General features: G+C 38.0%; 3 protein-coding genes across 21 annotated transcripts in view; 1 reads left to right on the forward strand and 2 right to left on the reverse strand.

Annotated features, from left to right (window-relative positions):
• Positions 1–56: 56 nt before the first annotated feature.
• On the reverse strand, positions 57–7,779 carry LOC131549712 (syntaxin-10-like). Of its 3 annotated transcripts, XR_009273470.1 has the most exons (9): positions 4,629–4,940; positions 3,918–4,087; positions 3,149–3,243; positions 3,004–3,066; positions 2,812–2,913; positions 2,499–2,605; positions 2,303–2,397; positions 1,602–1,777; positions 57–1,518 (listed from the first exon to the last, which is right to left on the reverse strand). XR_009273470.1 is itself a non-coding variant. In XM_058792105.1 (8 exons), the coding sequence occupies exons 1-8, from the start codon at positions 4,661–4,663 to the stop codon at positions 1,701–1,703; spliced, it is 744 nt and encodes a 247-aa protein (XP_058648088.1). In that variant the 5' UTR covers positions 4,664–4,939; the 3' UTR covers positions 57–1,700. The 3 variants fall into 3 exon arrangements, 1 of the variants encoding a protein (XP_058648088.1); XR_009273471.1 differs by having other exon boundaries at positions 57–1,777; positions 2,303–2,431; positions 4,629–7,779; XM_058792105.1 differs by having other exon boundaries at positions 57–1,777; positions 4,629–4,939.
• A 1,872-nt stretch (positions 7,780–9,651) lies between these two features.
• ier2b (immediate early response 2b) lies at positions 9,652–10,861 on the forward strand. Its single transcript, XM_058792106.1, has one exon. The coding sequence runs from the start codon at positions 9,803–9,805 to the stop codon at positions 10,322–10,324; it is 522 nt and encodes a 173-aa protein (XP_058648089.1). The 5' UTR covers positions 9,652–9,802; the 3' UTR covers positions 10,325–10,861.
• A 2,166-nt stretch (positions 10,862–13,027) lies between these two features.
• cacna1ab (calcium channel, voltage-dependent, P/Q type, alpha 1A subunit, b) overlaps positions 13,028–22,413 on the reverse strand; it is a 165,945-nt gene continuing 156,559 nt past the window's right edge. For 16 of the 17 annotated variants that reach the window (XM_058792387.1, XM_058792402.1, XM_058792403.1 and 13 more), the window contains one exon: positions 13,028–20,459. In XM_058792387.1, the coding sequence (XP_058648370.1) occupies positions 19,803–20,459 (657 nt within the window). In that variant the 3' untranslated portion in view covers positions 13,028–19,802. The remainder of the gene's footprint in view (positions 20,460–22,413) is intronic. The other variant, XM_058792401.1, reaches the window with a different exon arrangement.

The raw sequence follows: 22,413 nt of genomic DNA on the forward strand, positions 1-22,413 counted from the left end.
GCGCTGCCATGAAGTTATTCCATAATATGATGATAAATGAAAACTGAAACCACATGTCAAAGGCATATACTTTAATCAGGAACCATTTAGATTTATCAAGATGCCAAAATAAAGGCAAAAGTTTTATATAATACAAATGCTTACAAAAACAAGTGACAAGGGCATTAGATTTTTCAAACAATCATTTATGTAGGCAGCACTGAAAGACATTTGCAAGTAAAAGAAAATCAAATACGTACCAAATTTCCCTAAATGGGCATATAAGAGGTATTACGTTTTAGTACTTTGTTCCACATTTTGAGCAACAGTGAGTATTGGCATTTTTTAAGGCTTGCATTTTTCAAAAATCTTATGCTTGGAGTTGAATCTGACTTTCAGCTATTTACGGGTTTATTTCTATCATATTACAAAATTATAATAGACAAAGCAATACTGAAATATTCAGTCATATTCAGTTGAAGCTGAAAGATAATACATTCACCCAGATTCCTTACACCCAGATCAGAGGGCACACTGGAAGCAACTCATTGGCACAGAGATCTGAGTACAAAATTTTCATTAGCACACCCACAGATGAGCACAATATTAGATCTGAGCTCAAGTTCAGGAATAGAAATATCAAGTAATGATCCTAACTGTGGGGTCTAATCAGCTCAGTTATTAGCTGACTTTAAGAACATGCATCTTGCTGAGTTGGATTGCAATTAAAAAGAGCAATTTCCTTTAAAAAAATATTAAAATGACAAATATATATTATATATGTATTGGACTAATGGGTATGGAATATCACTGTGGCATGCAGTGAAGGCATAACCCACACCATCAACTGTCTATATGTCAGACTCTACACACATCTCCACAGTAGTGTGAAACTTTACAGTTCAATATACAGTAATCTCAAAAGCAATGCCTAAAATCATATGTTAAAATATGGGAAACCCAAGTACTTACTGTACACACAGCACATCCATGAAGATTCATGAAAAGTGCAATGATTTTCTCTGCAAACAATCATCCATAAGCTCACTCAAATGATGCAATAAAATGTTAGATTTATCCATAAAGGAAGAGCAAATGGTGTAATAAAATGCCTATGTTAACCTCAAGGTGTGACTTTGCTTTAAAAACATAATTTAAATAATCCTATATTCCTTGCCATAATTTACTTTTGAATTTCCAGAGCACATCAGAGGTTGTTTGATGGTGGTACTGCCAGTTACAGATCTAGGGGGCGCTATGAGCCTGCTTTACTCATTAGTGCTTGGTGAACCATTAGCACATGTAATGTCAACCATTTTCAGGGGCATTTATAATGCACACAATTACTGTACTGTTTAATAATTAAACATATAAAAATATAATAAGGCAATATCAAATTCCTCATCCCCACTTACACTTGTACCACAATAAAACACAAATGCAATAACTGTTAACTTCAAACTCGGCACCAGTGAAATTCTGGAATAGACCTTGCCAAGGACAACGAGTCCAATCCAAAAGCAGTAAGAGAGTGAAATGCTGAGAGTCAGAAGACATATGGGTTAGATGAAGGCAAAAAGACAGACTATAAAAGACTACAAAAATAACAAACTCTTTCTCACAAAGATAACGGAAGCTGACGTGGAAGAATCATGGTGAAATTCTGACTTCCTCTGAAAGCTTTTGGCATGATGGAGGGCCAAACTGAAGAAGAGTCTGGTTTAAAGAGCGAATAACAGAATGAGCACCACGATCAGTATGATTACAAGAATTCCAATAGCGCACCACTGTCTCCGACCTGCAACACACAAAAACACAAACGTGAAGTCAAAATATCACAAAATCTGATGCTCTTAAATCTTGCAGAATTAAGCTAGATATATATATATATTAAAAAAAGCTTGCAAACACAATAAATGTGAATCTATTTGGGTGGATTTGAGAAATCCTAAATTTATCAGTTTCATAAAATGATACACTACCAAGTAAAAGTTTTTTTTAGATTTTTATTCCGCAAAGACAATAGTGATCAACAGTGATAGTAGATACTTTCACATCATAAAAAATGTATTTCAAATAAACGTTCTCCAGCAAAATATTAAGCAGCATAAATGTTTTCAACATTAATAATGAGAAATGCTTCTTGAGCATAGGACTGTAAAATCGATTAATTGCAATTAATGGCATCCAAAATAAAAGTTTGTGTTTACATATCTATGTGCGTGTACTGTGTATATTTGTATGCATATATAAATACACACACACACACACAAATTTAATGATAATTATTATTCAAAAACATGGAAAATAAGTATGCACTCACTGCTGGTCATGTGTGAAACCTTCTCCATTTTCTTCAACACTGAGTCCATTCTGGAACCGGTCTGGTCCATTTCCTCATTAAACTCACTGAGCATACTGGGACAATTTGACATTGAGCATAAAACAAATCCTGGTGTTTAAAAAATAATGCAAAACTGTTCATTCTTTAATATCATGTTTTTTTTTTTTTTGCTTACACTGCCTGATCATCCAGCTCATCTCCTATCCTGCTGGACATGTCCTTCAGGACACGGATGCTGCCTGTGACCAGCTCCAAATGCTCATCCTGGTCCTGCATGATCAGCTGCATGCAAAAACATGTGGCATAAAATAAAGACGACATTAAAATTAAAAACTGCGGCATTAAGCACGTGAATCGCTTTGCACAAAAAGTCACATTTCCTTGTTTTCTGTGAAGCTCATAAGATGGCATATCGTCAAACAATGCTGGATAAGAAGAAAATCCATGTCAAATGAGAAAAAGACATGTTTTGACCTCCTGTCTTTTACCTGCTGCTGTTCCTGTTGCTCCTGAATGTATCTGGAGTTTGCAGACACCAGGTGAGGCTCCAGCCCGGCGTAACGATCCTTTGCCGTGGCCCCCAGCAGAGCCTGTCAGACAGGGACACGGTGCTGATGTGACTAGCACACGTGACCATATGGATTTATTAATTTCAGTTTAATAATGAATGAATCACTCACCTGTTTGTTTTTCTTCTCTGCTTGAGCCACAGCTGAGGGACTAGAGAGCTGCTCCTTCATCAGCTACATACAGACACACATTCATGCATATGAACTCCAACATAAAATGAAAAAAAATAATAGAAACTGGGACAGGGATCGATACCTGCACGGATTTACGAGTTCGTTCCACAAATTCCCGCCTTTCCTGGAGTTCATGTTCTCCTAAACGGAACTTTCCAGGGTTTGTCTCCACAATACCTGATACAGTCAAGGACTATAAAGAGATCAGCATATACATTACCAATCAAAAGTTTTAGGTCAGTAAGATTTTTTCAAAATATATAATACAGCAAAGATGCATTAAAAGTGACAGTAAATGTGGCATTTATACTGTAACAAAAGTTTCTATTTCAAATCAATGCTGTTCTTTTGAACTTTCTATTCATCAAAGTATCTTGAAAAAAAAAAACAATCCACAAAAATATTAAGCAGCACAACTGTTCTCAATATTTATAATAAGAAGAAATGCTTCTTAAGCATTAAATCAGCACATTAGAATGATTTCTGAAGGATCATGTGACACTGAAGACTGGACTAATGGCTGCTAAAAAACAGCTTTATCATAAACTAAGATAGAAAATCAATGTAATATTTCTCAAAATTACTGTTTTATTGTATTTTTAACCAGCAGCCTTGGTGAGCATAAAAGACTATTTTCAAAGACAATTAAAAACATACCATCTCAAAACTTTTGACGTTAGTTTACGTCCTTTTTCAAAATGCTAACATTTGTATCTTCCTTTATTTAGACTGCACAGTCTAAATAAAGGCACCTCCATCTTCCTTTTGCTATGCATACCTATAAGTTTTTGTGAAAAAATCTACTAAGGATGTTTGAAGGCATCATAGGCCTTTGGTTTATGACAGGATACTGATGGTTTCATGCAGGTCCTCTAAGTCCCAGTCGATGGCTCTCAGGCAGTTTCGGAGTTCATTGGTGCTCCAGTCCAGCTCATCCCGGCTGACGGGGGTCTCTTCCTGCAGCAGTTCCTCCCAGCGCTCAAACAGCCCCTGTGCTTTGGACAGGGCCTTCTGCACCTCCCTGTCAGAGACATGAGCAAACTGTGAAACCCCTTCTACTTGATGGGAATGAAAGGTGTTTATCTATATTAAACAACCTCTCCACAAGCACTATGCCAGTGGTAGTTACTGTCATGATGGAGTGATGTCTCAATTTATCAAACATGTTTTAATACCACGAACACATTTGATTTATGTGTACATCAAATGAATGGCAGAGACACATTTAAAACACATGCAACATAAAGCAGTGTGTGTTTACACTCCTGTCAACACAAGTGACCAATCTAAGAGTCTCTGGCTTTTTTAGACTTAACTTAACCTTCCAAACTTCTAAAACGTAACTAGAAACACAGCCATACTTTTGCTTATTATTACACTAAGGCTGTTTATTAGTAAAATCCCAAGGAAACACAAATAATGTGACATTAACTGAGGCTACAGCTAGTGATGAAGATGCTTCACTTACCTTCAACTTAGCCTGTCAATATCAAACCCGTGTCGTTTAGACAAAGACGGAAGACAGACATTAAGACAGGGAAGAGGAGGATAACTTTTCTTACCCTTTAACCACGAAAAAAGGATCCTCCATCGACATATTAGCCCCTTTGGTTCAGGAGCTATGTGAAGTCAACTGCAAGATGGCTTGTGTAAAACAAGCACGCACGTACTAGTTTTCAAAATAAAAGTCCATAAGCGCAACTCTGGTTCCAACGTATATACACTGTAAAAAGTGATGTTGACTTAACTTAAAAAAAATTGAGGAAACCCGTTGCCTTAAAATTTTAAAGTAAATTATAATTACAAAAATAAGTTAAGTGAATTGTCAAGTTCACATAACTTTAAAAAAAAAAAAAATTATTATTATAACTGGTTTCCTCAATTTTTTTAAGTTAAGTCAACTCATCACTTTTTACAGTGTACTAGTGTAGGTATCATTGACAGTTGAGAAATAAAACAAACATGTTCTACAACTATATCAGATATTTACTATATATACAGTATATTAATTCATTTATTGTTAACATTTTTACTTTGAAAGTATGTACTATGTAAGTTACTTTGAATGCTCTTATTACAAATATAGCATTACATTTTAGCTTTTTTAATTAAAATACGTGAGCGCACTTTTTGAGGTGTTCTTGTTACAGTGTTATTACATAAATATGTAATGAGTAATATTAGTTAGCAACTTGTACTTACTGTTGGGTTAATGTTAGGGTTCAGTTTATGCTTGTAATTATGCATAATGACGGATAATGAAATGAATAATTGTTGCTATAGTAGCCTAAGTAAATGTAAAATGTAATAAAGTCACTGTGTTCATGTTACAGTGTTATTACACAAATATGTAATGAGTAATATTAGTTAACAACTTGCACTTACTGTTGGGTTAATGTTAGGGTTCAGTTTATGCTTGTAATTATGCATAATAATTGTTGCTATGGTAGCCTAAGTAAATGTAAAATGTAATAAAGTCACCATAACATAAAGTGTTAGTAAAATGGCCTTTTTAAACAACCCAGTTGCCTTATTATTAGTAATTTGTTAAATAAACATGTCTGCATTTAATTGCATTCATAGTCAGTAATTCACCAGCACATATGTACTTGTTATATTTTATGAGCTATTATACTAAAGCAAATTGTGATACTAAAGAAGCTGTGACTGAGCAAAAAGGCAATATATCAATTTTCTATTGCATATTTCTATTCAAACTATGGGCTTTATATCTAACGGTCCCATTGTTATTGTTACAGAAAATATTTATCTCTAAACCTTAAAAACATAATCACCTTAATGCATGAGCACCAACACATTTCTTGTACATAAAAGGAATGCAATCACTCTAAGTACCTTGTTAGTCCAAACTAACAATAACAACGTGTAAATAATAATCTCTAATTTTGTAGAGAAACAATGTGAAGTTTGTAATTGCTTTGTTGAGAAAACAAAACAGTTCATATTTAAATCAGTTTCATGATGCATTACCTAATCAGTAAGTCTCTCAGGAAGTAGAAATGTCATATTTTTAGCATTGTTTGTCACTCATTTCCATAAAAGGGCTGTTAGAACACCTTTGCCGCAGTCCTGACCTGATTCATAATTAATTCGGTTAGGTAACTGGCCTAGATTTGCTTTCTGCTCAAGGCATTAAACATGCCAAGCTAAAGACAAGTTGGTGTGTGACATGAAGTTTTGCGATAGGTGTGGTGTGTTAAACCATTTAAAGGATTCCCATTTGTCTTTTCATGCCAGCTAGAGGCTTAAATCCCTGTCGCCTGGTCGCCTCTCCTTCCTTTACTTTTAGTAACACTATTCTCCTTCACTTCCTCCCCCACCTCACACAGTCACTGCTTCCTTCCTGTCTCCTGCCTTCCTCCCTCACCACACTCTGTGTTTCCTGTGCACACACACAGATATTCACACACTCTGCACCTCCAGTTAAAAGGCTGGCTGTAGTTGTCAAGGCCACATTTTTGTCCTCACAAATGAAAAGTGATCTGAAATGGGACTGACTATTTGAAAGAATCATAAATATGTTTAAAACTGTTTTGCCTATATAATAATGTCAACAGGTTAATTTGATGGTTAGGGTTGAGGTTTAGCAAATAGCATTACGTGCGAATGAAAACCACTGGGTCTGTGAGGTGTCCTCATTAATATAGTGAAACCAGTGTGTGCTTGTGATCGCAGCTGCTAAGAATGCTTATGGAAATGAAGGGTGGATCTAATTGGAGGCCTGATCACATGGAATGCAGTTTGTCAGAGAACATAATGAGGGAGCTATTTTTACAAGCAGTGGCTTTAAGGTCGGCCTGATGAGTCATTCTGTTTACAAAACATATTTTTAGGCAAATGTAATGCCATAGTGTTTTAATAAAATCATCTGTTTCTCTCTATAAACACACATTCACAAGCAAGACTGCTATCACCCTGAGCAATAAATCAAAATAATCAGAATGAGATTTTTTTCTAAGTATGCTTAAACAAAATAAGGAATTTGTGTTAATAGGCTGCAGCTACACAAATAGCATATTAATATTTACATTTAGCAGATGCTTCAAAGCGACTTACAAATGAGGACCATGCAAAATCAACAAAAGAGCAATGATATGCAAGTGCTATGACAAGTCTCAGTTAGCCTAATGCAGCACAAAGCAAGTTTTTAATTATATAATAGGCTAAATAAAAAGAAAACAGATAGAATAGAAAAAGTATAGAGCAAGCTAGTGTTAGAGGCTTGTTGAGATTTATTCATCTGAAAGCTGAATAAATAAGCTTTCCATTGATGTATGGTTTGTTATGATCGGACAATATTTGGCCGAAATACAACTATTTGAAAATCTGGAATCTGAGGGTGCAAAAAAATCAAAATATTGAGAAAATCGCCTTTGAAGTTGCCCAAATGAAGTTCTTAGCAATGCATATTACTAATCAAAAATGACGTTTTTATACATTTACGGTAAGAAATTTACAAACTATCTTCATGGAACATGATCTTTACTTAATATTCTAATGATTTTTGGCATAAAAGAAAAATTATCATTTTGACCCATACAATGTATTTTTGGCTATTGCTATAAATATACCCCAGCGACTTAAGACTGGTTTTGTGGTCCAGGGCCACAATCGTATAATAAATAAAAAGAAAACAAATAGATAGAATACAAAAAGAATAGAGAAGCTAGTGTTAGTTTTTTTTTTTTTTTTGAAGAATAGAATTAGAATAGAGAGTGCTAGAGTTAGAAGGTCAAATAAAGATGGAAGAGATGTGTTTTAAGGCTACATGCTCTATGTAGGCTACACAATAAACAAGACAGACCACATAATAATATTATATTTTTGCTTCACGTTCATAACCTAAAATGAAATTCTCAGTGCAAAAAGCCCTGGTGCACGTGAACAAAATTTCTGAATTTGGACATAGCCAGGTAGCTCTCTCTATAAAAAGAACGTGTTTTTGCTGTGAGTGACAGCTGCCATCTGACCTCAATCGCTTTGCTTCCTCGTTACGTTCATGTGTGCAGAAGGGGAGGGGCTGTTGGACCGGTGACAAGTCCAAATATGGTGCGCGGTGACATCATCACTGCCTCCGCTGAAGGCTGCGGGAAGAGCAGCGGAGGGCACGTCACGGCTTTTCCACTGCGCGCGCGCTCCCCGGAGAACCGACGGACGCTCCAAATATGGCCATAAAACGTGACGCCGAGCAAACAGAAGAAAATGCGTCTTGCGCTTCCAACAGAAATGTTTTTCAAATCGAGTTTGTTGGGTAAGTTCGATGAAAAGATAGCACAATAAAACCTGAATAAAAAAATAAACAAAGAATAAAAAGCAACACTCAGGGAATCTGTGAAATTATGCAGTTGGTTATTATTTCCCATACACTCTGTGCCTCACTCAATTAATATTTTATGTATTTCGTTCACGTCATTAGTGTAATTACATGAGGTCAAGAAACAGATCATCTGATGTCACGAAACAGCGTTTTACTACTGCCAGACATTTGATACAGTGCCATTATAACAAAGCCTATGATATCTGTCATGATGCTTTCGTAGAGCACTGCCATTAAGACCAGAGTTGCCAGATTTCGTTAAAAAGCAGCGTTTTTTTAATAAAACAAACCAAAATAAGCATCTCTTTAACAAGCTCTTTATTGTGCTTTTGCTTTCTATGATTATTACGAATAAGATGAAAAATGCTTTTGTTTCATTCAAAATTTACATTCATGAATGCAAGTTTACTAATAAAAATGCCTAACTTTATGGTTTTGTTGAATGAAGTAAGGCTATACAGAAAATATTAGAGCTATAAACACTTTAAAATACAATTTATTTATTTTGAAATTATGTTTTAAGTTATCATGTCTACACCCAATTGTACCCTTATTCTTATTTTATATTATTACCCCCTGGCATTTATTCATTTATTTAGTTAGTTCTGTTTTATTTTTGCTGTTTTCATTTGAATGAAAATGCATGTACACTAGTGTACAATAAAAATGAAACCTCATTAGTGTTTTTATTACTTTAATTATATGCGTGTCTATGTTTTTTGTACTGGAAGCTAACACCAAGATGAATTCCTTTTGTGTGTAAACACATTTGGCAATAAAGCTCTTCTGATTCTAATGGATTGTAACAAAGCTGAAAAAGAATAAAATAAAATATAACATTTTAACAACAACAACAACAAAAAATATACACATGTTGCCTTGGCAAATAACTAAATATGTTTAAGCTGAAGCACTAAACTACTGGGGAAAAAAAACTGAAATACAAATAAACTGACCCTAAATTATATATATATATATATATATATATATATATATATATATATATATATATATATAAACTAAAACAAAAACAACAACAACAGTAGTACATAAATAACATTGAAATAACACCTAATTTAATGCATGTGTTTTCTTATTTTATGCTAGACAACACAAGTCGAGAGTAGCGTATAATAGGCGGACATGGCAACACAGAGCATATGTTGACCTGATACTTCAGCTCTGTGCCAATATGACGTATGTTGACAAGAAGGGTGGGGCGTTTTTTACACTCAGGGGAATGGAAACTCTTTACGTCACCAAAGCGCACATAAAACACCGCCCTGAGAGAAGAAAACTTTTAGTTTTGCAATCCACTGTGAAGACCTCAAAGCGCAGAGGTTTTAAAAATTAGAAAACAGGTCTAGAACTGAAAGATCCTGATACATTGTAAACACAATGGACGTCGAGGCCAAGAGAATCATGGCTCTTTCTATTAGTAAACTGTATTCATTAAGGACCCAGCGCGGGGGACTGAGACTTCAGCGGAGTCTCCTGCTCTCCATGACCATGAGAGCGGCGCGGGACATCTACCACACCGCGCAGCTGCTCAGAGACGCGGAGGAGGAACAGGTCGTTCCGTGCGCCCCCGACGCGGCTCCAGAGGAACCCATGGAGATTACTAAAGACTCTCCTCAGACTTTAACTCCTAAGGAGGTCGCAATGAAACCTCAAGAACCTAAAGAGACTCTAGAAGAGGACAAAGAGAACCGATGCGCTTCTGAACGGCACTCCAGGAAGCGCCGCGGCAAGACGGCTCTCGAAGCTGACTTTCTGCCTCTAAAGAAAGCAAAAATGGACACAGATGAGGAGAAGCAACATCTCCAGGACGAGGTTTTGAGGACTAATAATGGAAACAGCTGTCGCCAGGCTGAAACTCTGAACGCCTTCCCAACAAATCGAGCCATTGTGGCGTGTTGAGCAAGACGCGCTTTTGATCTTTCCGAGAATCGACTTCCCTCGATGGGAATTTCCTGGACAAACTGGTTCAGAACGGACCGGTTATGCAGCCCGACACCTGTGCGGTCGGCTCAGCTCGCCAAATGAGCTCCAAGAAAGGCCAGGATCAGCAGGAACACGGGACAGGTGGTGGATACTGTGATCCCGAGCGCAATGGAATCGCCAAAGCTGCTTCATAGTTCAGTGAGAGGAGTCAGATGGCTCTGTTGACTCACGTTTGAACTGGTTGAACTGGGAAGAGAGGCTATCACAAGTCTATGAACTTTTTTCAACCTCAAACAAGAACAACGCTGATGGTGTATGAGACAAAACACTGCTGTGTGACACTTGAAAATGTCTTTGCCAAAACGTGTTAAATGTCACTGTTGCACTGACCAATTGCACATTAGATTATGTATTGAGAATGTTAATTTAAGAAGGACTTGATGGACTGATAACATGTGAAGCTGATTTCAGTGTTCATAGGTTGCAATAAACATGCAAATGTTTAAAAAAGCATCCAGTTGTAACATTTCATTTAAAAACAGAAACCTTTCAAGCTCTGGATGACTAGAGTTTGGACTAATCTTTGTGGAGGAAAAATCTTATTGAAGTTGTTTCCACATATTTTAAGTTCCTTGATTTCCCACCTTTTTTTAAATAAAACCTTTTTTTAAACAATAATTGTATAATGAACAATTTCTAGTCAAGGTGTTTAGGCTAACCAGAAATATTCAGTATTCAACCTAAATATTTTCTCATGATTTCAAGATTTTTTTAATAAATAAATGATTATAATGATATATATTTATTATTTAGGCTATCTAAGGCATCAGAATCACACATTTCTAAGGAACTATGTCAAGAATAAGTCAGGGGGTTTCAGTCAGATCATGTTTGTGATATGTGACTATAACTTAGACATCATCAGTAATACTTAGGCCTATCTCACGCTGATCCTAAACCCAATCTTTTGTTAAAACATACAGCTCATTATCTGTCACTCCTGTGTAGGCGATGAAAAAGGCAACAGCTGGAAACACTAGGGTTAAGTGTAATTTCCCTTCATTAGTCAGCGAGATCTGTCCGAACATGTCCATGAGTCATGAAATTTACTTTTCCTTTGAACACACACAAACATTTTGTATACTAGCCAGCATCAAACTACGTAATTGTCAAGCTTGAAGTCCCAGTTGAACTGGCAGCATTACACTATTCAAGACTGACATCAGTAGAGCTCAATGAGAAATAATTAATGCAAGAGAGTGAAACTAGAGTCCACAGGCCTTAGAGCATGAATTTTAATCACTTCTTTAAATAGTATATTATTGTGTTTCAGGCTCTGGTGGTTTTGTGGAATCTAAAATAGCATGTTAGTTTTTTTTTTTAAGCAAGTAAATGTTTTTCAAAGATTCAGAGTGACACAAAAGCATGCGAATAGGCTTCACAAATGACCAGCATGAGTAAGAATGAGTCATTGCTCTGATTGTAAATGTGGGTTGTGGGGGTGGATCTGCATAGCATAGGTGTGCAAGAAATTTCAGGTAGGAGGTTTTGGCGCCAGGAGTCTGTTGAGCCGACAGGAAGTGAATTTTTTAGGTGGAGATCAATTCGAATGGCTGAATCCTCAGCTGGGAAACTGCAGGGAGACGATTACTCAGGATGATTAATCACTGAAACTCATTTTAAGATTAATCACTGAAACCCAGTTGAATTCAGATTGTGTGAAACCTAAATGTATCTGCTTGTTGTGGGTATGTGTGACCATGAGTGTAAACCTCAAGCCGGTTTCTAATACAATACTGTTTCCTCCAGGGTGGTCTTGATGTGGGTCTTTAACCTCTGTAACTAAACAGACAAATGAGGAGGAAGGGGGAAATTATAGTGATTTTTACCTATTAAACTTAAATTAAAAATCATAAAACTTACCAAAAAAAAAAAAAGTCTTGTTACACACACACACACACTATATATATATATATATATATATACATTTTGTATATTTGTGTTTGTGTGTATGTTATGTATAGATAATGAGTGATAATATTAATATAATCAATAGAATATCTGTCTGTAAATCTTTGTATCTATATCTCTTTCTATGAATTGTAATTACATTTTAATTATTTAAAATGATTTTTACTTGAAATATTTTCATCTTTATTGTTAACAAAACACATTAATCAGGAATTTAGACGTGTCTCATAAAGTAAGTGTAAAATATATTCTTGAGCTAGACAAACTACATTTTCTGAGGGTTAAACAGCTCCTGTCTGTTGAAAAAGTAAAATGATTTGCCCTTCTTTGCTTTATGGTGACTAACAGTTGACTTACAGAGGAAGTCTCTGAGGGCGTTTAGATGTACAGTTAGTAATGAATTGTTTCCTGGGTCGCTCATACTTGGGATTTATCATGGAGCCATTGGGTTAACAGCCCAGATCCTTAATCATCTGGCTGTCAGCACTTACTGAACAGCTGTCAATGTGTGGCGTCACTTCCCCACCTGAAAGTCTGAGCTCAATTGAATCCTTTTCAGATTGTCGTGTAGGTGTGACCGCACATGTAAAAGAGAGGCTTCTGTCATCTACAAACGTTCATCAGCTGTTGTGTGCAAAGGCTGAAATCAGACACACATTCACACACAAACTACAGTCGCGCATCTGAAGACAAGAGATGGGTTTAGAATGCATTCTCTCTGGTTTTTATTCAGGTTCTTTAGGAAGAGTTCTGTTCGGAATTACAAAATGCACTGGTAGAAATAGCAGAGAGATAGAGAGACAGAGGAAGAGAGAGAAAAAGGGGGATTTTTCATAGCCAGAATAAATGTGTAACATCACCAGTTTCAGGCAGCCTCTTTCACATCTCAACATCAGCAAAAGGGTTTTGGATTTCTTCTTAAATCAGAGTGATGTGCAGTCTCTCATACTGAGAGTCACTGGGTATCTTTTCACCATTTTTTTTTTTTTTTTTTAACTCTGTAGTAGTACATTTCCACAGCATGTTGTGTGCTCACCTTACCCACGATTCTCAGAGAACAGTTGGCAATAGAAACAAACAAACATTCTATGAGCTTTATCATGTCTCTTGTATTATTTTTTTTCCTCTTGATGCTCTTTTTTGTCTTTTTCATTTTTAAAAATAGAAGAAAAAAAGGAACACATTGCTCATAAAAACATCTAACTATATTTATATATCTATACATATATACTCTTTTTCTTTATATTTCTTTTTATATTTTATAATTCCTGAAGTTGACTTGTTAACCCACATAGTGGCATGCACGTTGCACATGCAAATCAGTAATTAAATACCTCTCTTTATCATGGCCTTTTTTTCTCTTTAAACTTCCTCTTTTGCTTCTAAATGGTTCAGGTCAATAGTAATATGGATGGCGGGTGGGATATGGGTGATTAAGGAGAGATGGGACGGGTTTGTGGGTGTCACAGTGACAGTGGCAGCGCGCTCGCAGGAACTCCCCTCATACTCACACATTCACACATTCACACCACACGCTTATTTCCCCTTCGACACATACGAGCGCTCCGGCTGACGGGGCAGAAAACGCACTTCCTGTCTTGTGATCTGCTTCCTTTTAGAGAACCGCAACATTAATTTCTCTTTTATGTCAAATCTGTTCGTTTCTCTGATTTAATGCTACATTTTTTTACTTTTTTTTAGTTGAGAGCAAAGCATCTATTCTGGCACTGGTGTACTTAAAAATGAAAATTCTTGTCATTGTTTACTCACTCAATGATCTTCTTTCATTCGCAGAACACAAAATAAGATATTTTAACAACTTGGACCCCATCGACTTTCATTGTACAGACTACAAATATTGATAGCGCTTCTTTTGTGTTCTGCAGAATACAGTTTTGGAACGGCATGAGTGTGAACTACTCCTTTAATTGTGTATAATTATGATCTATGTTTTAATTAATGTTACTGTTTTTATATACATTTATATGAAATTTTGATTTCTTGCGTATTAATTATCAATATACTCGTAATATCGTTCCAGCAATGTGTTTGAATAAAGAAACCATGACATGCATAAAGAATGAGAGAAAATGAAACAAAGGAACATGGCAATGTTGAAGAAAGAGGATGAACACACAGACTGTTGCAGGAAGTTTATGAATGAGATATACAAGAGTTACAGAAGAGAAAGAGATTGATAGACCCAACAAAACAAATTAGATAGACATGGATAGACAGTCGAGGTACACACAAGATGACCCTCTTCGCTTTCGCCATGGCTTCGTATCTACGGTCGTGTAACGGCGATGGGAAACTGTTCATTTAAGGCACTATAAAACGACTTGCCTTCAAATCAGCTCGCAGATACACGCGCACACACTCGCAGACGACCGTCCCACTGTCACATGGATGAACCCAACCCTCCGATCTTCTGGAATAGTGGCGATGGATTCGTATCCGATCTTGGATTTGGATCAGATGAGGATGATAATGAAGTATGCCATGGTTAATGCTGAGCAGAAATGGATTGGCAAACCCAGCACTAAATTACCCAAGGTGCACAATATCATTTGAATCCCTTTGACAATTATTTTTTTTTGTTTTTTTTTGGCATGCACATTGCCTGTGCTGGCCACAGCTGTGCCTCAAGTTCTCGCTCTCATACATACAGGGAAAAAAACTACATTACCCATCACCCCCCTCCCTTGTCTCCGGTTTCCCCACACGTTAGCATGCACACACATGTAGTTCTGTTCTGTACAAAGGGAGACCACAGGAAGTGGTGTAGCTACATAGAGGGTGACTTGTTTTGGCAGCACTCAACCATTGAAGGAAAGCCCTTATTTCGTATGAAACAGAAAGAAAATACAGCTTTGTTCCACTAGGACGATACGAAACAAACAACACGAGCTCAAATGCTAGTGTGTTGTCTATCTACGATGATTCACTTGTGTGTTGCAAACTGAAAATGGCTTCTGTTGGGACAGAAAATGAAGATGCGAGTCGAAAACAGAAAGCAATAAAGGCATTGACACTGAGAGCAAAAGAGGGTCAGAACTAAACTGATGAACAAGCAGAGCCAAAGAATAATGCACCGGTCGTAATTATATTCATAAACTCTTAAAGGGACAGAGCACCCAACAAAGAAAATTCTTGATACCATTCATTCACCCTCATTTATCTAAACCAAGATGACTTCATTTCTTCTGCGATAAAATTTGAATCTAATTTTGTGCTATATATAAGCTTATCATGAATGAATGGAATACTGCAATGTTTATTAGAAATTATTTACCCATGCACATCATTTTCTTATTAATTCATGTGCCCTTTATTCAAAACAAACTTCTGACCTGTCACTAACATAAGATCACAGCAATTAGCAAACTTTATTGCTCCAATCAATCAATTCTTGATTGGAAAAACGTGCATTTTTTCACCTCAATGTGTTTATATGCATCACAATAGAAAATAAAAAGTAATTGCAATTTACTTTTCATGCCAAATTTAAGGCTTTTAGCCTTCCAGTGAACTAGATCTTTCTAATTTGTTAATTAATCATTCTGACAGGTTCTGTCAATTGGTTGAACCAATTTCTAAAATATTTTGTTAATAACTTGTATTTCAGTCCGTTTCTCACACAAACCTATTGTATGGCTTATAAAACTTGGAATATAATCATATGGACTACTTATATGGAGCTTTTGTGTCCTTTTTGAAGCTTAAAAGCCTAAATTCTGCGTCATTTTAACTGCATTGAAAAAAGCAACTGGAATAATCTCTTTTTCTCTTCTACAGAAGAAAGTAAGTCATAATGGTTTGGAATGAGAAGAAGGTGAGTAAATGATGACAGAATTCTCTTCTTTTTGGGTGAACTTTTCCCTAAAAAAACAACCTTCTGCTATCTCTTTATAATTAATGAATCAAACTGTATTAATAATCTATTGATCCACATCTTGAGCTAAAATGGAGCAAAATTCCTGCATTTCAAGTGTTTTCGGCAAAAAAATACAAGACCAAGAGAACTTCTAAATGGGCATAATATTAACCATGCAAAGGTCTAGCTAACATTCATGCCTGACAAAAATAAGCCTTCCTGTCCTTTTGCTAAAGACCTGAGAAGTAGAACAATCCCTCCGATGTTCGATGCAACTCTCTGAACAAGCAGGGTGAGACAAATCAAAAAATGGCTGCCATCCAGTTGAGGAAGCATTGCTAAGAGAGACAGAGAGCCTAGATGGACACCCTGACAGAACTTGGTTGTCATTTCCCTTCATTACTCTCAGAGTAACTGGGATCTTCCCCCATCATATAACCGTGCCTCCCTGTCTTTAAAAAGCCCAGCAGACAGCGCAGACATGGGGACTTGTTAAGGCGTAGTGTGAGTCCATCACATTAAGAGAGAGATAGAGGGGAGAAGGAAGAGAGGCAGGGGAAAGGTTAGTGTGCGACACTAGAACAGAAGGCACTGTGGCTCTGCAGGTTCATCTAGACCCATGGGCATCAAACCAGGGGCTAACTGGGGGCCAGCTGTAGGTAAATTTGGGCCAAACATAAACAAACACCCAGAAAACAGTGGTTTCCTCCCTAAAAGTCTTGGATGTGGGTTGGCAAGGAGAAGGGATCAAATGAAATGACACTATTTGTATTTTTTTAAGAAAACAAGTACTGTGGATTTCATATGACTCTGGGACAGAATGAAGATAAGAAAAGGAGAAAATACAGAACCGCCCAACTGACTTCAAGATTAGATGAATATGGTGAGCTATTCTGAAATTAGTGAGAGATTATGTTGAAAACCTAATGAATCCTTTCAGCTTCATATACTGACGTCTTGAGGAGAATTTCTGCATCTTTTGAACTTTTTCTGGTATCCCATAAAGAATAATCATAAATGAGATCTCTTTAACATCTCAATAGTTACTCCTAGAGATAAAATTGAGACTCCTGAGAAAAAGATCTCACAGGTGTCTCCTGTAGAATTTCAAAAACACTCTGTGATTTGCTAACACAAAGTCTGCAATCAAAAGTCAAAGATATGCTACCCACATTCATTTTATAGCTATATATTCATAACGCATCTCAACAAATGTCTCACTTGTTTTTCTAAGGATTTAAGAGAATAAAATTATCTGGAGGGGAAAGCCTGTTGTAATGGGATATTTCATATACATTTGACTTTTCTGATGTTTTCAGATGGTCCGATGGGTGGGGGTCAGCTGGACGGGTTCAGTGACAGTAGGGGAGTCTGAATAGGCTGCACCTCTACACCCCTGTGAGATATATGTTTGGCTGTATCATTGTATCCTGAGCAGAAGGGGGGTCTCAGATTGAGCAGGCAGCCAAAGACATAACAAGCTGCCCGTGGCAGGGAACAGGAAGGCAGGGTGGAAGAATCATTTCCAGTTACATGATCAAAAACTACCCAGGTCAAAATTCTCAAAGAAATCCTGTCAGAAAAAAAAGTCAAAGACGAGCTTCGACAGACCTGCTATGTCACCTGTCGGGGGACAGTTCTGCAAAATCTAAAGTTCTTCAAGCGCCCTCTGGCGACCGTATTTTCATAAGGGATTGTTTGTCCGTAGTCTAGCCTGGCTTAAGCTGCGCAACAGCACCACAACATGGACAAAGAGTAAACAACAACATTCATCACCCAAAATACTAACTTGCACTAACTCTACATTAGCTGTGAAATAATTCAAGGGGTTAAAAACTGACCCTCTATAAAACGGTTTCTTCAGATCACACTGTTGTGTGACCATCTTTTTCTGTCAAGAAATAAATATGGAATGGACCCTGAATTTGTCTGAAAAACTGACACAAAAACTGTCCGAGGGTATCCTGAATGCCCCAACTCTCTCTTTTAAAATATTCATGAGCTCTGACCCGAACTATTCACTACAGATAGGAATATTCTACTCAGCTGAGGTCACAAGTACGTAAACTTCAGGATGCTATCAGGAGCGCATCCTTATAGACTTCAATCTGTGGTGAACAGAACCGAAAATAAAGTTCGAAACAAGATGGCCACAACAGACAAAACTCTCGAAAACAAGACAACAAAGTCACATGATCACCTCTATCTTCGTCAGCATCACCGTCATCTTCATCAATTGCATTAAGATAGTTTTCATCATTATAAGACTATTGAAGCCTTTAGAAAGGAGAACGTCTCTCACCCCGTTTCTCTCTCTGTTCGCAGCCATGGCCGACAGAGCTGTAATGAGGGAGGTTTCACCATTCAGGCTCGTTTTTAGTGCAATCCAAAGTAATAATAAACAGTGCAGAACATCATCTGGGATCCTCAGATGGATATAACATAGAAAACACCTTCAGATCTGTCTCGCTACTTAGAAAGGTCTGCTGTAGCGTCTATCTATAAACTCCATCTGCACGTAAAGATCTGTAGACATGGCAAGAGCAACAGGGAGAAAACGAGAGAAAGAACTTCCAACTGAATGGAAAAGAGAGAGCTATCATCCCCCTTCCCACAGTAAATCTTCTGTCTGATATATATATTTATATATATTTATATATTTTTTTTAAATCAATCATGCAAGTTTCCATCAGATTTTAGTCCAAAAATATCAAAGAAAGCTGAGCAAATGCAACAGAATAACCAAGCTCCAAATGTTCAAAAAGAAGAAGTAATCAATTGAAGACATTCTGAAGAGGAAATAGTCTTTCCGTCCCTCCCTCATCTGCCGTTTCGTTCTTTTCCTCGTCAGGACCGAGTGGCAGTTTGTGGGTGGGGTTTCAGTGTGCCACGCCAACCCGCCTCCTCTCACCTGCACTGGGTCCTTTCATATGCCACGCCTCTTTGACGGTTAAGCCCTCCCCCAGGTGATGAGGTCACTCAGCATCTTGAGTTGGTAACAGTAAACGCAGATGATAAAACTCATCGATATTGGCCAGCACATGGGGCTGGTTTTGCAGTAGGTAGAGCTCTCCTTCACAAGAGCACTTGCTTTTTCTTTAACAATGTCTGTTTTTTCTTCCCTTTTTATTTTTTGGGTCTTTTCAAGAGGCATAGATGTGAGGGGGAAAAATGGGTTCTGGCTTCTTTTTCAAAATTCCTTTTTTTTCCCTTTTTTTTTTTGATTGACATAGAATGTTGTTTCTCATTTTTTCCATCGGGCAAGAAGCAATAGTTTGTTGCTTGCTTAGTTTGGAGTGGAGCATTCAAACACAACGACTCTGATCTTTAAAGTTCAGTCCATCTAAACGCAACCACCCCATTTCTCACTCGTACGCTCCCATTCCCTTGCGTGCTGAGCAGCATGGGAAACGTAGTCCAGAGAGCAGGAGAAAGCATTAGAGAGAGAGGGAGTAGGGGAGCTGTATGTGCTGCTCCAAGGCTCAGAGTCTCACAATGGTGCATTCGCCCTGTTTGCGTTTCCCCTTCCACCCCCTCTCTCCCTGCTGCGGTGCATAAACATCTTGGTTTAAGTCGAGTGGCGCCCCCTCCTGGTCACCCTGTGCACTAACACCAATCATCCTCGTCCGTCTCGCTATACTGTTCGTGCAACCCCTTCCGGGGCCCATGGCCCTGGGGTGGCCGGTGTGGGCCTGGGTGGGGGCCGCGCCGGTGCGGGGAGGGCGAGGAGGAACGGTAGCCATTAGGCATACGGCGTGGGTGCAGGGGAGGCCCTTGACGAGCAGTCCTTGGCGATCGGGGATGTGGGTGTGAATGAGGGTGGGGGTTGCCCTGTGATAGACTCTGCTCATAGGCAGGCGGCTCATGGTGCCGCTCATACTCATAGTCCCGATCGTAGAAAGGTCCATCGCCCTCCAGGCTGTCAGGCGGCGGGCCCCAGCGGCCGTGACGTGGAGACCTGGGAGATGCATGCCTGGGGGAGCGCGGGGAGGCGTGCTGGGGTGAGCCGTGATGGGGCGAGGCGTGGCGGGAGGGTGGACGATGGTAGGGTGGTTCGTGACCCGGTGGAGAGAAGTGTCGCGGGGAAGGGGAACGGAGTCGACCCTGGCCCGGGGAACCGTACGGAGGCTTACGGACGGCAGGGGAGTAGGTGACATGAGGGCGCGGTGTAGACGGTGTCTGGGGTAACTGCCGACGGCCACGTCGGGGGGTGCTGGTCCCCGACGTCGAGGGAACGGGGCTTCCGCTCACAGAACTACTGCCCTACATGAAAATTAAAACAAGGCAAATAAAAAAACACCACAAAATTAACGTCAAACAAAAGAGAGGAGCACACACCGGCAAGAGGGGGAGGATGTAGAGGAGGAAGAGGAGAGAGAAACGAGGGAGAGTAAGTGAGAGAGAGAGAGAGAGAGAGAGAGAGAGTGTGTGAGAGAGAGAGAGAGAGAGAGAGAGAGAAAAAGGTGTGTGGAAACAACAACATCAATAAAACCAGAAAGAAACAAACCGGTAATGAGGCAAAACAGCAGACACAGAGAAGCCACAAGTCACATCGAGAAAAATGGACAGAAACCACAGTGATAAAAGAATAAAGAAAGAATAACACAAAAAAGAGAAACTGATTTCAGTAAGCAGTCATGATAAGGTCACAGGTGTGCATATGCTGTCTGGTTACAGTCTTGCCACATGGACCCACACCTGTGTGCTCAAGATACCTTTCATCCCTCAGGCTCCTCATTGCAGGTTACTGTAAAGATCTAAACCATGGACTTACACACATAAATAGGTGTGCTGAATGAAGTGAATAAAGGAATGCTTCAAAATGCTACTTCATGAAATATGCTATTTTCCTTTACCTTTTAATAAAAATAATAGTCATGCCAATTGATTAAAATTAATTCCACAGTATTCGTTTTTTTTTTATTGCTTTGGCCCAATTTTCACAAGCAATTGGTAAATTTTCAAAACTCTTAGTACTAATATCACAACAGATCATCAAAAGTGCACTTTTTCAAACATTTCAGCATATTTTCAATTGTATTAGTACAATACACACAATCACAAAATCACTACACAAAATAAGTGTTTCATCTATATAAATGTTTCATTCACAGTAACCGCCTTCCATAAAGCTATTACTATCAAACTTTTCATTAGCATGACTTCTCATTCAGTTTAATACATTTGTCTATTATTTAATCTAACTCATCTTAATGGTTAATCAGTGAATCACTTGGTGTATCTATAGATATAGATTTAATAGATATTTAGTTTTTATAGAACGTGATTTCAAATTAGGGATAACCAAATGCACTGAATTATTTTTACACTAAAAGTGGTTTATCTAAAATGATAACCACTATTTTGTAAGAGAGCGTGTGTGTGGTTCAGGTAAACCCTATTTTATGGGGACAAAATGTCCCCACAAAGATGGCAATATCTGAAATCATTGTCCTTTTTTGGGTCCAATGAGAAAAAGAAAAAAAAAAATTCATAAGGGTAGGTTTAGGAGTAGGGTTAGTGTAGGGGGAGACAGTATAAAACCCATTACTCCTATGGAATGTCACCACAATGATAGGAAAACCTGTGTGTGTGTGCTTGTGTGTACCTACTTACGTTACAGTAAACAATTTCTGGGGACAAATTGGTACCCAGAAGTAAGCAAAACTTGACAAAATCACCTAAAACCTCCCTTTGAGGACGTCCTCATTTGTAAAACCGTGTGTTTTGCTATTTGTGAACATACAGCAGGACACAAGGGAGAGGAACTGATCAGAGATGTATCAGAAGAAGGGAGACAGATGGCATCAAATACAGCATTTTACATTACATTGTGCCATGTGATACTGTATATTGAAGCATTACCATGGTAAAGACTGCACATTACTATAACTCACCCTTCATCTGAAAAATCCAGCTAGAATATAGATTCGGTCATATGGCACAGTGAGGACATTTACTGCATTGACAGTGAACTCTGTTCTAGCACAAAACGTTATGGCCATGTCATACTTTCATCACACCTTTTGACAACACACTGGATAAATACTTTTACAAAATATTATTGATTTTATGTGAGATATGCAAGTTAGGTAATTTAAGTGTATTTTCTAACACGACAATTATTGCCTTTATTACTGTAATTATTTCAGCAACAAACATGAATCTTGCATTGTTTGCTCTTGAATGAAATGATTGTTAAAAGTACTAAACTGAA

This window comes from Onychostoma macrolepis, chromosome 11 (assembly GCF_012432095.1).
Source record: "Onychostoma macrolepis isolate SWU-2019 chromosome 11, ASM1243209v1, whole genome shotgun sequence".
Lineage (NCBI taxonomy): Eukaryota > Metazoa > Chordata > Actinopteri > Cypriniformes > Cyprinidae > Onychostoma > Onychostoma macrolepis.